This window comes from Zonotrichia leucophrys, chromosome 20, assembly GCF_028769735.1.
Source record: "Zonotrichia leucophrys gambelii isolate GWCS_2022_RI chromosome 20, RI_Zleu_2.0, whole genome shotgun sequence".
NCBI classification, from domain to species: Eukaryota; Metazoa; Chordata; class Aves; order Passeriformes; family Passerellidae; genus Zonotrichia; species Zonotrichia leucophrys.
Genome location: NC_088189.1, coordinates 14398101 through 14411563, shown reverse-complemented (window position 1 = coordinate 14411563; position 13463 = coordinate 14398101). Strand labels below are relative to the sequence as shown.

At 51.3% G+C, this 13463-nt stretch overlaps 1 protein-coding gene across 10 annotated transcripts in view; it reads right to left on the bottom strand.

The window, feature by feature from the left end:
* Positions 1-288: 288 nt before the first annotated feature.
* The window catches only part of CHD6 (chromodomain helicase DNA binding protein 6), a 101432-nt gene continuing 88257 nt past the window's right edge, over positions 289-13463 (bottom strand). For 6 of the 10 annotated variants that reach the window (XM_064730003.1, XM_064730005.1, XM_064730008.1 and 3 more), the window contains 8 exons: positions 11784-13325; positions 11051-11199; positions 10554-10760; positions 9477-9923; positions 8644-8832; positions 6785-6904; positions 5633-5737; positions 289-3662 (listed from right to left, as the gene is read on the bottom strand). In XM_064730003.1, the coding sequence (XP_064586073.1) occupies positions 2772-3662; positions 5633-5737; positions 6785-6904; positions 8644-8832; positions 9477-9923; positions 10554-10760; positions 11051-11199; positions 11784-13325 (3650 nt within the window). In that variant the 3' untranslated portion in view covers positions 289-2771. The remainder of the gene's footprint in view (positions 3663-5632; positions 5738-6784; positions 6905-8643; positions 8833-9476; positions 9924-10553; positions 10761-11050; positions 11200-11783; positions 13326-13463) is intronic. The other 4 variants (XM_064730010.1, XM_064730013.1, XM_064730011.1 and 1 more) reach the window with 3 other exon arrangements.

Sequence of the window (13463 nt, the reverse complement as noted above, 5' to 3'; positions counted from 1 at the left end):
TTCAGCCAGGGTGCTGTGGGAGCTGCAGGCTCGGCCCCTGACAGCGAGCGGCAGAGCAACACACCAGGAGGGCACCAGGAGCAGCCTAGAGCAGCAACCACGCTGCTGCTTTCAACAGCTTCTCATGGGATCATGCTGAGAAAAAGGCAAGTCACGTTTATCACTGAGTCAGGTGAATTAAACATTCACATATATTTGCTGAAAAAAATTATATACATCTGTAGCAAGGCTCTCCCAAGTCTGAAAGATAAGCATCATCTAGTCACTAAATTAAAAAAATAAAAATCTGACTTTTAAATATTTTTCTTTTTATCCATGTTCAAGAGCACAGACAGTTTATTTTGTTAGCACATTTTGTGAAGGATGTATGTGTGTGAATAGCCATGAAAACCAGTGAAAATTTGGCGTTTGTTAGGGACATGATGGAAAAGAAGAAGCAGCCACTTAACGCCTTACAGTCTAAATAATCCACAGAGTATATCGGGTTGCAAAAGGGTCACAAAGTAGCAAAGAGAAGCCTAAACACCCAGAGACGTAGCATACATGTCTGCTAAGGAAGAACAAGGTATAGAGCATGCTGGCTAATTAAATAAATTTCACTTTAGACCCTGTTCCTTATGCGTGTAACCCTGGAAAAATCATCCCATAACAAGAAATGGACTCGGAAGAGATTTCTGTATCCATTCACAGTAAGGCTTTGAAGATATATGAAGTTTTATAGCATTTGTATTTTAAGGATTTAGGGCAAGTACATGTTCTTCCACTGAATAAAAACAAAGTTAGTACTTAAAAGGTTCAAAAATATATCAATCGTGACTTTTTTTTTACATAAATAAATTATATTGATTTTGGATTTAACAGCTGAAAAAACCCTTTCTGCTTCCACTGGAGGCAAAAACTGAACAAAATGTTAGTTAAATAGAGATAGCAGCATTTCTAAGAAATCTGTCGATAGTGATACAGTATCTATGCTACAAGAATGTTATTAAATAGAACACAATTATTGGGGGGGAGGAGGATTGCATTATGATTAGCTAAATCCTTTAAAAAATCATCCAATCCAGTAAACTGGGAATAAATTCTGTGAAAATATAAACCAGCTGTTTTTTTGACCACGGGTAACAGACTTCTTTGAGATGCTAATTTTAACATGTACATAATTTATAATCCCAAATGTATAAAAGACAATGACAAAAAGCATCATAAATAAATAATGCAAACTGAAATAGTTATGTCAAAACATTTGGACCATCCGATAAATTAGCAAAACTGCAACAGAAAAAAAAAGTAAAAAATACAGTAAATTGTGACAACCAAGTGTGAAACTGATGAGTAGCACACTCCAACTCCCTCCCCGCCTGCTCTTCACTCGCTGCTGCACCACTGTGGCTTTATTCAATTCTCAGACCATGAGCTGCAAGTAAGAACCCCAAGAGAAAGAAGAATTAAAGGAGTGAGGGGAAGGAGAAATCAGAAGAGTTGCCTGTGGAGGAGTCTCAGTACCCAGAGCTGGAGCAGAGGGCTGGCAGCATTAAAACCCGTCCATTTGAAATGCAGATGCTGAAATCATTTGGAGGACTGGAAATACTGTTCAACAGCAAACGGAATGGGAAGAAGCCAAAGTCATCTCTTCACAGTCCACCACTAGAAGTAAGAAACTCAGGCTCTGAAAGTCTCAAGGGTCCTTCTCAGAGGACTCCCCAAGGAGGGAAGCTGGCCTACAGCCTTCTCCGTGTTTGCTGAAAGAACGCCGCTTCTGGGGTAAGGAGTGGGAAATATAAAAACTCAGAAAGCCTAAATGTTCATATAAGAGCATTAAAATTGGTGTGGTCTGTTCATGGCTGGAAAAAAATACCTTTAGAGCACCTGTAATGCCATAGCTGAGAACTAACGCCAGAGAGGAGAACTGAAGACAAGCAGAATGATGAAGGAACTGGCTGCTACAGATACAGTAACCCCAGAAAAGTCATGCAAGTGTGCAAAACCTTTCCAGCTCAAGCTGGAAAGTTCTTGTAACTACCAAGGAAAGGGCAACTAAATTCCACATAACATAAAACCAAACGTTGGTTTTAAAAAACACAAAAGAATGTCTACATCATTTTTTCACTCTCTGCAGTTTGTCTCCAAACCTTTGAGGTGGGGTGATCAAGAAATTATATCACTACCAGTTAATGCTTTTCCTTTCAAAGAAATGAATATATGCATTTTCAATTATTAGTTATATACTTCTGTCTATACTACTATTCTAGTAACCATGATAAAATAGGGAAATACTTTAAATCAAAAATACACATTAGCACTTACTATAGCTGTGCTTTTAGCCCAAATATAGGCTTTTTCGTTCAGTGTCGCTGTAGACAGAAATACCCTTGTCTGTGTGTTAGACCAAGAGATAAACACTTTTCTTTCGCTTTTGTTTTTTTGCTGCTTTTTCTTCTCAAAGGAGTGAGCAATTTGCGGGGGGTGACCAAGTACTGGATTTGCTATTGTCAGCTGGGATGATTGACTGGAAAAACTGAATGAGAATTCGGTGCCTCCCATACTAGCTAGACAACACTGTTTATCTAATAAAGTGGCAAGACCCTGCAACTATTAACATGTAGTATGTCACCAGTTTTTTCTGACAGGGAATTAGGTAGATAGTATTACTCATGGAAACACAGGTTTATGAAGGTGGAGCAGGGTGGGAGGGGAAGTAACAAAGAGTTTATGGGATAAGAAACTCACAAGCCACAATCTTTTTGTGTTTTTCTTTCAATGAAACAAAAGGTCTAATCGGTATCGTGAGCTGCTTGGCGCTCCTCCTCTGTTGGTCCGTCCTGCTCCTTCTCTGCCGCCGCTGGCGGGCTCTGCTGCACACAGTTTTGACTGTTTGCAGATTCTTTTTCTGGCAGTGAGACAGTTTCTGGCTCTGGATTTGCCAATTCCCCTTTCGCTTTCTTCCTCTTCCGCTTCTGGCTCTCCAGGTTGGCCGCCTCCGAGTGCCTGGTTTGCTGGATGCCAGGCAGCGCCATGCCGATGCCAGGGGAAAGGAACATGGAGGGATAGATCAGTCCAGGAGACATCCCTGGGATAAGAAATGGGTTAAAAGCTACAGGACTACTGGTAGTTATTGCGGATTCTGTCTGATTAGAAAATGAACTAGGACCAGGCTTATCTTCAGCGAGAGGTTCCTTTTTCCCATCCTGGCTGCCCTGTTTCTCCTCATTGGCTTTCTCGGCGCTGGCCGTGCTGCCTTTCGTTGTGCTTGTTAACGAAGTCGGAGCAGTGGCGGTGCAAGTTGTGGTCATTGGGGAGTTGAGGAGCCCTCCCACACCGAACATCTGGGGTACGGTCGCCATGCCCGGGAGCATCATGGGCAACATGCTCAGGGTGCTCTTCACATCCTCACCGGAGGGCACTGCTGCAAAGCCAGCAGGAAACCCAACCAGCCCGGTCAGAGGGATCCCTTGCATATTTCTCATGTTCTGAAGTCCCACTAGATCCATCCCTGCAATTAGTCCGTTCATGAACAGTGGTCCCATTCCAGAAGAAGAATCTGCTACAACACCAGGGCCTTTAAGGAGCTCATTCCGGGGCCTCCTCCCTCTCCGGCGCGGCCCAGTGTCCCGGAGCACAGGCTCGGTGAGGATGCGATTGAATTTGTTTTCGGGTAAGTAGCCCTGAAAATGAGACATAACAGAGAACACCCAACAGTTACTATTGCAGCGAGGGGAATCTGGTTTGTCCGTGCCCACATCTGTGTCCCAGATGGTGATGGCACAGAAATATTTGCCTACATGATATGGAATTTGAGAGGTACACACAACTTTTCCCCAAGAGATGCTGCCAAATGCAAAACACCCTCGTTCTGCCCTGGCAGGATCCTGCACTCTAATGCTCAGGGAGGGGAGGAGGAAGCATGTTTTTACCCCGTTTTTCACCCCAACCCTCAGCACCAGCTGCTCACAGCATGATAAGCACCAGGGCAGCATGGTGTCAGCTGCCCATTCAGCTCCCTGCCCAGCTCTAATTGTGCCTTCAGCAACAGGTGAAAAAATCCTCTTTGAGATGGGAAGGGCCAAATTTTCAGTGCTGTGCAGGACAGCAAAGCTCATGGGATGACACAGAGAGTGGGCGTGCTGACTGAGGAGTTCCTGGTCAGAGCTTCGCAGAAATGCCAGGGAGCATTCAGAAAGGTCTTCTGACAGAAGAGACATAGGACCAAAACCCAGCAGCCAGAAGTGGGTGAAACCATCTGGTTACACAGAGCAGTGCAGGGGGATCCACAGCACAACTTAACACTCCCTTTTTCAGCATTCTCAACACAGACATTTAAACATTTCCATTTGTGGTTCCCTTGCGTATCAATATCCACCACTCTTTGAACCATTTTGAATAATAAATTTAGGTAGGAAAAGTATTTCCTGTTGACACCTGTAGTGCAGAAACGTGAATTAGATGTGCCTGGCAGTCTGCTCAGCACAGCACCTGCCCAAGGAGGGAGAACCTTCTGGGAGCATCTCCCACTGGGCTGTGGGAGAAGCTACACAGGGCCATGAGTGTCCCTGGGCTCTGTGGGCCAGCCAGCCCCAGCTCCTGCTGGCCTGAGTGCCCAGAGCCACTGGCCATCCTTCTGCATCCCTCCCCTGCCAGGATGGGTAAGCATTCTCCAAAAGCTCAGTGTCCATGGGGTGGGAATGATCATGGGATGCAGCCATTGGAGCAGGGCACAGGAGAGGTGCCCGGGCAGTGCCAGGCACACGGTGGTTTCTGTGGCAAAGGGATTGTCCCCTCAAGTCAGGGGAAGGAAGAGCTGTCAGCTCACCCGGGGCTGGCTGCAGAGGTGGGGCCCTGATGCCAGCCTGGACATGGAGCCATTTCCTGGGCAGTGGGACACACCATGCCAAATCTCCAGAGCTAAGGAAAAACCAATTTGAGAGCAGTACAAACCTCTAAGATTCACCAACAGATTCACCCTCCAGCCCTCTGCAAGGCTGTCACACAAACCACTGCAGGCCAAAAGCAGGCAGCAGGTGAGAGGGACTGCAGGGAGAAGTCAGGCTCAGGCCAGCCCGCGGGGCAGGGCAGGACGATCTGGCAGTGCTGGGCAGGCCGGAGGGGAGAGGCTCCTCACAGGCTGTGCCCCACAGCGGGGCAGGGACTGCTGGATGGACAGGGTGGGTGAATGTGGTGCAGGAGACTCTGTCCTGCCCCTCTCCCTGCCTGTGCCCGACCCTTCAGGCCTGGTGACCTGCAGGGCTTTCGGTGGCCCACGGCTGCACAGGCAGAGCTCACAGGAGCTGATGAAAACTATCAACTATAGAGGTGTTTTTGAAAATTTGACCCATGAGAATGTTTTGTCCACACCCTTCTGTCCAGCTCCTAGGGCATTCCTCTTGCCCCCGGCACCCTGAGCATGGCCAGGCTCTGCAGCCAGGCAGGCTGAGCCCGCTCCCGGGGCCTGGCCCCCCTCTGGCCACGGGGCTGGCGCTGGCACGGCCCAACCTCCCGCTCTGCAGCCATCCCTCCCACACACCCACCCAGCGCCTGCCTCGCAGCTCCCGGCTCCTCACTGGAGAAAGGTTGTGGGGATGGGGAGGGGAAAAAAAAAGATGACATGATACAGATTTCTCCAAAAGCTCTAACTTACTGAAAGCTTAACAATGTCAGCCCAGTCAGCTGCAACAGCATACTCCAAGTTTGCATCAAGCCACCTTGGCAATTCCTTCAATGCTGGTGCCGTGGCTCCCCCTAACTATAAAACACAGCAGAAGGATGACCTCTATTGCAGAGAGAGTTATGTAAAATAATACAAAAAATATGATTACACTTCCCTTAACTTCTTGCTTCGGGCTGCAATTTGGCTGGGGTGGAGACTCCTGCCTTGCTACACTTGCCTTTCTGCAGGATTTGATGTGTGCCTGCTGCCTCCAGACACACAGCTCAGGGAGAAAAGGTAGGTTCAGCCTCTGTGGTCCAGCTCACTGCCCTCTCAGGTACCAGTGATGGGGACAGAGCTTCTGTAAAAGCCATATTTAGAACTGGAAAAGTCTCCAGCTCACCCAGAAAAGGCCAAGCATGGAGGCAACAAAGGGGAACACAGATGTGGCTGATACAACCTTTCTGCTTCACTCTTTAGTTCTGCTTTTAGATGGGATTAATGTCACATCACCTTCCGACCTTGTACAGTCCTGGGTGTGTTTAAGAACTAATTATGGTGCAAAGTAATCTTGAATACCCCTTCTTATTCAGAACCTCAGTGCCCTGGAGATTAAACTGCAGACAAGTAAATCCAAACTCTGTGCTCAGAAAGCAAGAAAAAGCCCTTCCAACCCTCCACTTTCTACAAGGCCAGCAGCGGGATGGGTATTGGTGTGCTCTAGCCTGTACCTCATAAGGAGGAACAAACCAAAGGTACTTGTGTGGCAATGTTACAAATTGTGGCATATTGCAATGAACTCAAGGGGAACAATCAAATCTAGTTTGGAAAGCACATGACACAGCTGTGCTGAGTGTGGCTTTAAAGCCAAAGGCTGTATCCCATTGCCACTGAGAGGTCTGTGCCCCCTGGCAAGGGATGACACTCCTACATCCCTTACTTCACGCAGACAGTCACTTATTTCACTGGTCTGCATGTCCCTGGGCACAAATGTGTCACAGGACAATGTGGATTAGAGACCTCTTCCAGACTTTTGTTTCATCCATAGGCTTCTCTGTATTAAATCTCCCCTAGAGGTGAGCTCAAAGTCTGCTAAGCCTTTTGGGACACTGAGGGCAGAGCACAGAACAGGCCTTTGCTTACCCGCCGTCCGGTACCCTTATGTACCACCGGCACCCGCTCCTCTCCCGTCAGAGAGCTAATGTCCAGTTTGTTGGGGTCCTTGCAGCGCTGCCTCCTCTGCTTGGGCTTGTCTGAAAAATTCTGGAGTGCAAACAAGACAATGTTAATGAGACTAGATGGCTTAATGAGCCTGGCTGGCTACAAGCCCTGCAGGAGAGCAGCATGGATGGGCTCCCAAGGGACAGGGAATCCCTGCAGGCTGGGGCAGGAGCAGCACCAGCAGCACAAACTGGTCCCTGCCACAGAACCAGCAAAACTGATTTTTGTAGATATAGTCTCCAGTGTACCCCACTTAGAGCGCCCTAGCCCTTTCTAACTCTCCTCCTGACACTGCAGCTTCTTATACATGCATCTGTAAACAGGACACTGCATACGCGCAGTAAAGAGAGAACAGGTCTGTGTGTGCCATTTGTGTCACTCTCATACAGCCACCTGCTTCTCACCACCTATTTTCACCACAGAGATGCTGCACCATGCTTCTTTGGGATCAGAGCCCTCTGGAACTGCAACCTACCCAGTTACAGCCAAGTCACTGCACAGCCCCTGTCAATGTGCCTGCAGGGATGGTGCATTATAACCAGTAACTCAGAAAGCACAGATTCCTGAGAGTCAGAAAAAAGCCTTGAGTGCAGTTCATCCTTTGAACTGAACTACTGCAGTACCCCAAAGCCTCTCTCAATCCATCCTACATGGACAGAAGAAATCCTGCAGGGCTGGCCTGAGGCACTGGGGCTTTCTGGGTGCAAGAGCTTCACCAGAGGCACAGTCAGACTGGACAGGCTCCAGTACCTCCCTGGAAGGCAAGGGTGTTGGGAAGGAGTGGGAAGGCACCTCCACACCTGCTCCAGTGAGGTCCTGGCCCTGGGCACACAGCTGGATGTGTCTCTGAAGTTTGAATAGCAAACACCATCCTGCTGAGCAGATGTTGGGCTCCTCAGCTCTCACCTCTAACAAGCTTCAAAACGTTCATGTCTTGCCTGTACTTCAAGCTCCAGGAAATCCCCGCCTCAGGCACATGATCCTCCAGGACCAAGATGCAGAGTCTTTTCTGTTTTACCACCACATTTCCTCCTGCTCTGTTTCATGGTCTGTGCTCTGCCTACCGCATGGTCAAACAGCCTAAATAAGCTGAAACCTGTAGCAAAGCAACCTGTGAAACCAAGAGTTGGAGGTTTATGAGAGAGCAGGAAGAATCAGACAGACTGTGCACCTCACTCTGAGCCACTGCTTTCTGAGAGCATCCATGGCCAGATGGCCACAGCCTGTCAGCCTCCAACACAGCCTCTTCAGTGTGGCTCTTAAAGAGAGCAGGTTTTCTCTTGCCTGGGAGCCTTATTTAGTACAACAGCACTGCCTATAATGACTGCAGGTGAAAAAGAACAACATGGACAGACCTTGAACACCTCAAATCCATTTTCTCATTTCTGTCCCCATCCATCCCTGGCCCTTCTGGAACACATTGTGCATTGGGCAGACAGATGTACTGCAGCTGGAGAACCGACCTTGGGTAACAGGGCTCAGCTCCCGGAGGATGCCAGACAGATCCATGCCCAGGGAACCCTGAGGGTACTGACAGTCCCCTGCCTGGGCATGTTTGTGTTCTGGGGGAAAGGAGAGGAGTTCTCCAGCAGCAAGTGCTGTACACGGGAACAGTGCTCACCTCTTAAACATGTCATGAATCCCTGAACAGCCCCAATGAACACCACAAACCATGTTACAAGAAAGAACATAACACAAAGGGCAACGCACAAGGCAGGCACACCCACACACACACACACACACCACACACACACACACGTGCCACTGAAGGCCACCCTTACTGTGCCAAAGCTGGGGACATCGAGTGTGTAGTCAGACTGCTGCCGGAGCCAGTCAAGGAGACTCTTATTCGGGACAGCCTTCTCTTGGCTGCCTGCAGCTGGGACTGGCTGTGGAGTTGAGGTAGCAGCAACTGGCCCATCAGGGAGGGGACTGTTCTGAGGGGGCTGTGGCTGCTCTTCCTGAACGTCCTGCCACGGAAGGAGGAGCAGGGACAGCCCATCAGCAACTGCAGTGATGCATGTGCACCCCGAGAAGCCCAGCTCCCAAAGCAGGTCATCTGCTCCCATCACACACACTAATCCAGATACTCCCAGTGCCTGTTCCTTAAATCACCACCCACCACCACATTACATTTCCACTCCATCCCCAGCACTGGTGGTAGGGAAGGCACAGAGAGCTGAGATATGCTTCTGAACTCACAAGGAAACACTCCAATCACCAGGAAGACCAACTTCCCCTCAGATCACTCCTAAAAGTGGTATAGGGATGCTGGCCTTGCTCTATTCTTTGAGTGGATCCCAGGACAGAAGGAGAAAGGGTGTAGTAGGATCTTGTCTTCCTCATCTTCCCTAAACCTAAACACTCCCTGAGGTGGAACAGCTGCTTTTAATAATGTTTAAAAGGATTCAAACACTCCAGAGTGCTGTAAACCAGAAGGATAACTTCCTTTCCTCCCTGTAGTATCTACTCCTGCCTGGTCCTGCACAAACCAAACTGTCCTGGAGGAAGCAGTGCAGTGTATGGACAGCAGAGTTTGGAGGGGGGCAGCTGGGCCACGAAACAAATTGCTGACTCCACTGGGTTCATGTGAAAGTGGGGAGAATCAACCCACCTGCAGCCTGTTTGGAAGAGGCCTCTCCTTCAAGAAGATGAGGTCCATCCCTTCAACATTTTTCCTCCTGCCCCGTCTCCTCCTCATGGCAGCATCATCTCTTCGGAGGCTGCCATTTACAATCTGTCCAGTGACAGGATGGATTAACCCTGCCTGTAGGATGCCAGACAAGTCCATGCCCAGGGAGCTCTGGAGGGCATTCACAGTCCCCAGTTTGGGCATGTTTGTGTTCAGGGGGAAAGGAGAGGAGCTCCCTGGGGACCCATCAGAGCCTCTGGACAAGTCCACCGCTGCCTCGCGCCAGCCGTTCAGCACAATGGGAGGATGGACATGGGCTGCTGCCAGCTGCTCCAGGCTCCTCTGTTTGGCATCTCTCTCCATCTCAAATTCATAGGGTCTCCTGTGCTTCCGCTCATCTTTTGCAAAGGCAGGGCCCAGGAAACCTTCCTGTGTGTACCAAAGGCACAGAGGGTTACAGCTGCTCCCACCCTGCCCAGGGACCACAGCTCCTCACACCAGCACTGAGCTAACAGCCATCCCTGCCTCTCCAAGGAGCCTGAGGGATGTCCCTGCCGGGGGCATATCATATCTCTTTCCCAGTGTAGGGGTGGTGCAGGACACACTCAGATATCCCAAGGTGTTATAACCATGCTCTGCCAGCTGCTGGGGCCCCAGGCCACCAGCTCCCATCTGTCCAATGTGACTGTTGGGGACTGGGGCACTGGGACTTGGGAGCTGGGGACTCGACAGGGCAGTGCTCCTTGCACCCCTTCCTTTGGGATACCAGTGGGATGTCCCCTCTGACCATGTCAGCCGCTCCAGTGCTGACTCTGGAAGCACCTTCAGAGCCACAGGAGCTGCGGAGCTGCCAACAGCAGCTGCCTTCCAAGGAGGGGGACAGGGCTGAGAGCATGGGGCACCCACCAGGAGCTACTGCCAGAGGACCAGGTGGCTTAAGCCATGTGTTATACACCCCAACTGGCACCAAGGGGCCACACGTGGGAAACTCCTGAGTACTTCTGGGCAATGTCTCACCCCAGAGTCCTGAGCCTTTCACTGCCTGAGAGCCCCCCTCACCTTTTGTACCCGTGACATTAAGACCCCGTTATTGAAGGTGGGATTGGGGGCTTCTGACTCGGTAAAGCTGCTCCTGCTGCTGGTGCTGCTGGCCATGGCTGGGGCTGTCAGCAGGCTCTGTGCCTCAAACTGCTGGCTGGAGGAAGGCCACTTGCCCTTCAGGATGGCGTGGCAGATGTTGTCAATGCGGTTGATGATCACACGGTCCTGCAAACAGAATTGGATGGATGGAGGCAAGCGAAAACTGGCATGAGTGACCCATGTACAACAACAGCTCAGGATTAAAGTCAAGCCCAGCCCAGGTGATCTCAGCTCAGCAGGGAACTGCTTTGGGGGCAAGCATCTCCACGGCATGAGTGCTTGGGAAGAGCACCTCGGCCAGAGCATCCAATGGGGTGTGCAGAGGAGCAGGAGGCAGAGCTGGAGCTGTGTGAGCTACTGCTGGCCAGGGCTACCCAGAAACACTTTGATACAAACTGTGTTCATGTTAACCTCACCTTAGGCCACTCAGAGAAGGAGTAAAGTGTCTTTTCCTGCAGCAGCTGGGCAATGGTTGGTGCCCGGGCATCCTGAAGATCATCAATCTCCCCGGGCAGGACAGAAGCAGAATTCTTGTTCTCTTCCTCCAAGTACTTCTCTGGACCATCTAAAAAAGCAATGGAGAATAGAGCCCACAACCACTCTGCCTTTCTTCCCATCTAGAGGTGGGTATCTCCTTACGCATTCCCACCCCAATGCCCAGCTAGCTCCACAAAGGTCCTAAAGAGTCCCCAAGTCTGCAAGAGAAGCAGCAGACTCAGACCAGGGCAGGCAGCCCAAGCTGCTCAGGAAGGACCATCATTCCCCTGAGCTGAGTTTGGGGGGCTTGAAGTGCAGTAACCCCCATGTGTGGCCATTCCCAGGTGGGAGAGAGGGAGGGCATATGCTTTTCCAAAGGGAGCTGCTCAACAGGCAGTGCTCTGTGCCAGAAAGGGAAAGGCATCCTGCATTCCATGGCATGCTCTCAGCAGAAGGGCTGCTGGGGCTCAGGGTGGAGAGTTCTGGTCAGCTCTACTGGCAAAGGCAGCCCCAACACCTTTTGCTCTCAGTTGCAGCAGCCTCAGATCCTACAGACAGGAGGCCACTCCACGGGCTGCCCAGCCCCAAGGTTTGGCTCTGCAGGGAGGACAGCAAAGCCTCCCACCATAGCCAGAGGTGACTGTCAACCTGAGGGAGTTCTCAGGACATTACCTTGGCTCTGGTTGCTGCTGGCTTTCTCCCCGTCATCTCTGTTCTCACACTCTTCTTGCTTTACGCCCTGAGGCTCAGGGTGCAGGGTCTCTGTGCAGTCTGTCTGTCCCTCAGCATCTGGGCCCAAGGGCTCCTCCCTGACACAGGGGGCCTCTGTCCCCTGAGGGAGAAGTGTGGGCAGGCTGAAGGGCTGGCTTTGAGCCTGGTCCGGTGAGTGCTGCTGGGTGCTCTCCTCATTCAAGCCACAGTGCTCCCTGACCTCTGCCCCGGGCTCCCCCACACCCAGGGACCCCCTCTCGCCATTTACATCTTCTGGGCAAGTGTTCTCTGGTGTGGGGAGACCAGAGTTCTGCTCCTCACCCCCCAGTTCATGAGCCTCAGGGTCAAAATCAGCCCTGGTCCTGGGACCATTCAAGCCTTCCACAGCATCTGCTGCTGCCTCAGAATTATCATCATCCTCTTCTTCCTCCTCATCTTCCTCGCTGTGGCTCTGACTTGGCCCCGACTTTGCCTCCAATCCTTTCTCCTGCAGCAGGCTGATGAACCTCTGCTCAGGAGGAACCTTTAGTTCATAGTTATGGAGACTGGGACTGTAGAGCCCCACACTTAGGACCCTTTCCACGGTGCCATGCTCGGGCAGCCCTGATGCCGGGCTGGCAAGTGCTCCCTTCTGCTCCAAGCTTTTGCTGAGTTTGGCTGGGGCACTCTGTGGAGGATTGCTCTCGGGGGTAGAAGGTGAAGGCTCAGCTTCCTCATTCTGATTGTCCATTCGGTCAGAGCCCACCTGCAAACCCTCCAGGAAGGGAGCCTCTCTCATGGCATCTGCATCGCAGCTGGACGGATCCTCATCCCCCTCCAGCTTGCCCTCGCAGAGTTTGGCGCTGCCGCTTCCGACGTCGGTGCAGGCGGGGCTGTCCCTGGCGAGGGAGCTCTGCTCACTGGGACACGCTTTCTCATCGTACATCATGCACACCAGCGAGTCTGGCAGCGAGCTCTCGTCATAGTTACTGGAAATGATGTCCCGGACTTCGGACATGAATGTTTCACAGTTGGTGTCCAGCGGGCTGCCCCCAGCCTGGGACATGGCGCTGTCCGCGGTTTCGAGCTTGATGTGACCCTCGGCTTCGCTCTCCAGGGCTTCACAGGACTGATCCATCGGGCTGAACATGGGGGAACTGTAGAGTTTGGAGTTAGACTGGTAAAGGCAGCACAGGGTTTCTGGGCCTGGGAGCCCTGTTCTTTTGTGCTGGGCATAGTTTCTGTATGCGTCTAGAAAAGACAGCTGGGGGTCATTCATGATGTAGTAGTCCGTGCGGTTCAGGCCGTGCTTGGCGGTGCCGATGAGCAGGTCCCGGTCGTGTTTGCCACACTCCCACCACACGGGCAGGTAGAGGCTGGGCTGGCACAGCTTGAGGCGCTCGTGGAGCTGCGGGCACTTGAGCACCTGCTCGCGCACCTTCCGCAGCAGCTCGATGCGGTACAGGGTCCTGGCAGCGCGCTCCTCCGTGATGGGCTCCACGTAGATGTCAGGGTCTGCAGGACCTGCAGCAGGGACAGCAAAGCCAAGGACACATTATCTGGGCTGGCAGGAGCTCCTCAGAGGCAGTGATGAGCAAGCTGAGTTTTAACCTTGCTCATACTGCAGGTGAGGTGGGGCCAGTGTTTGTAGCTGCTGTTGAG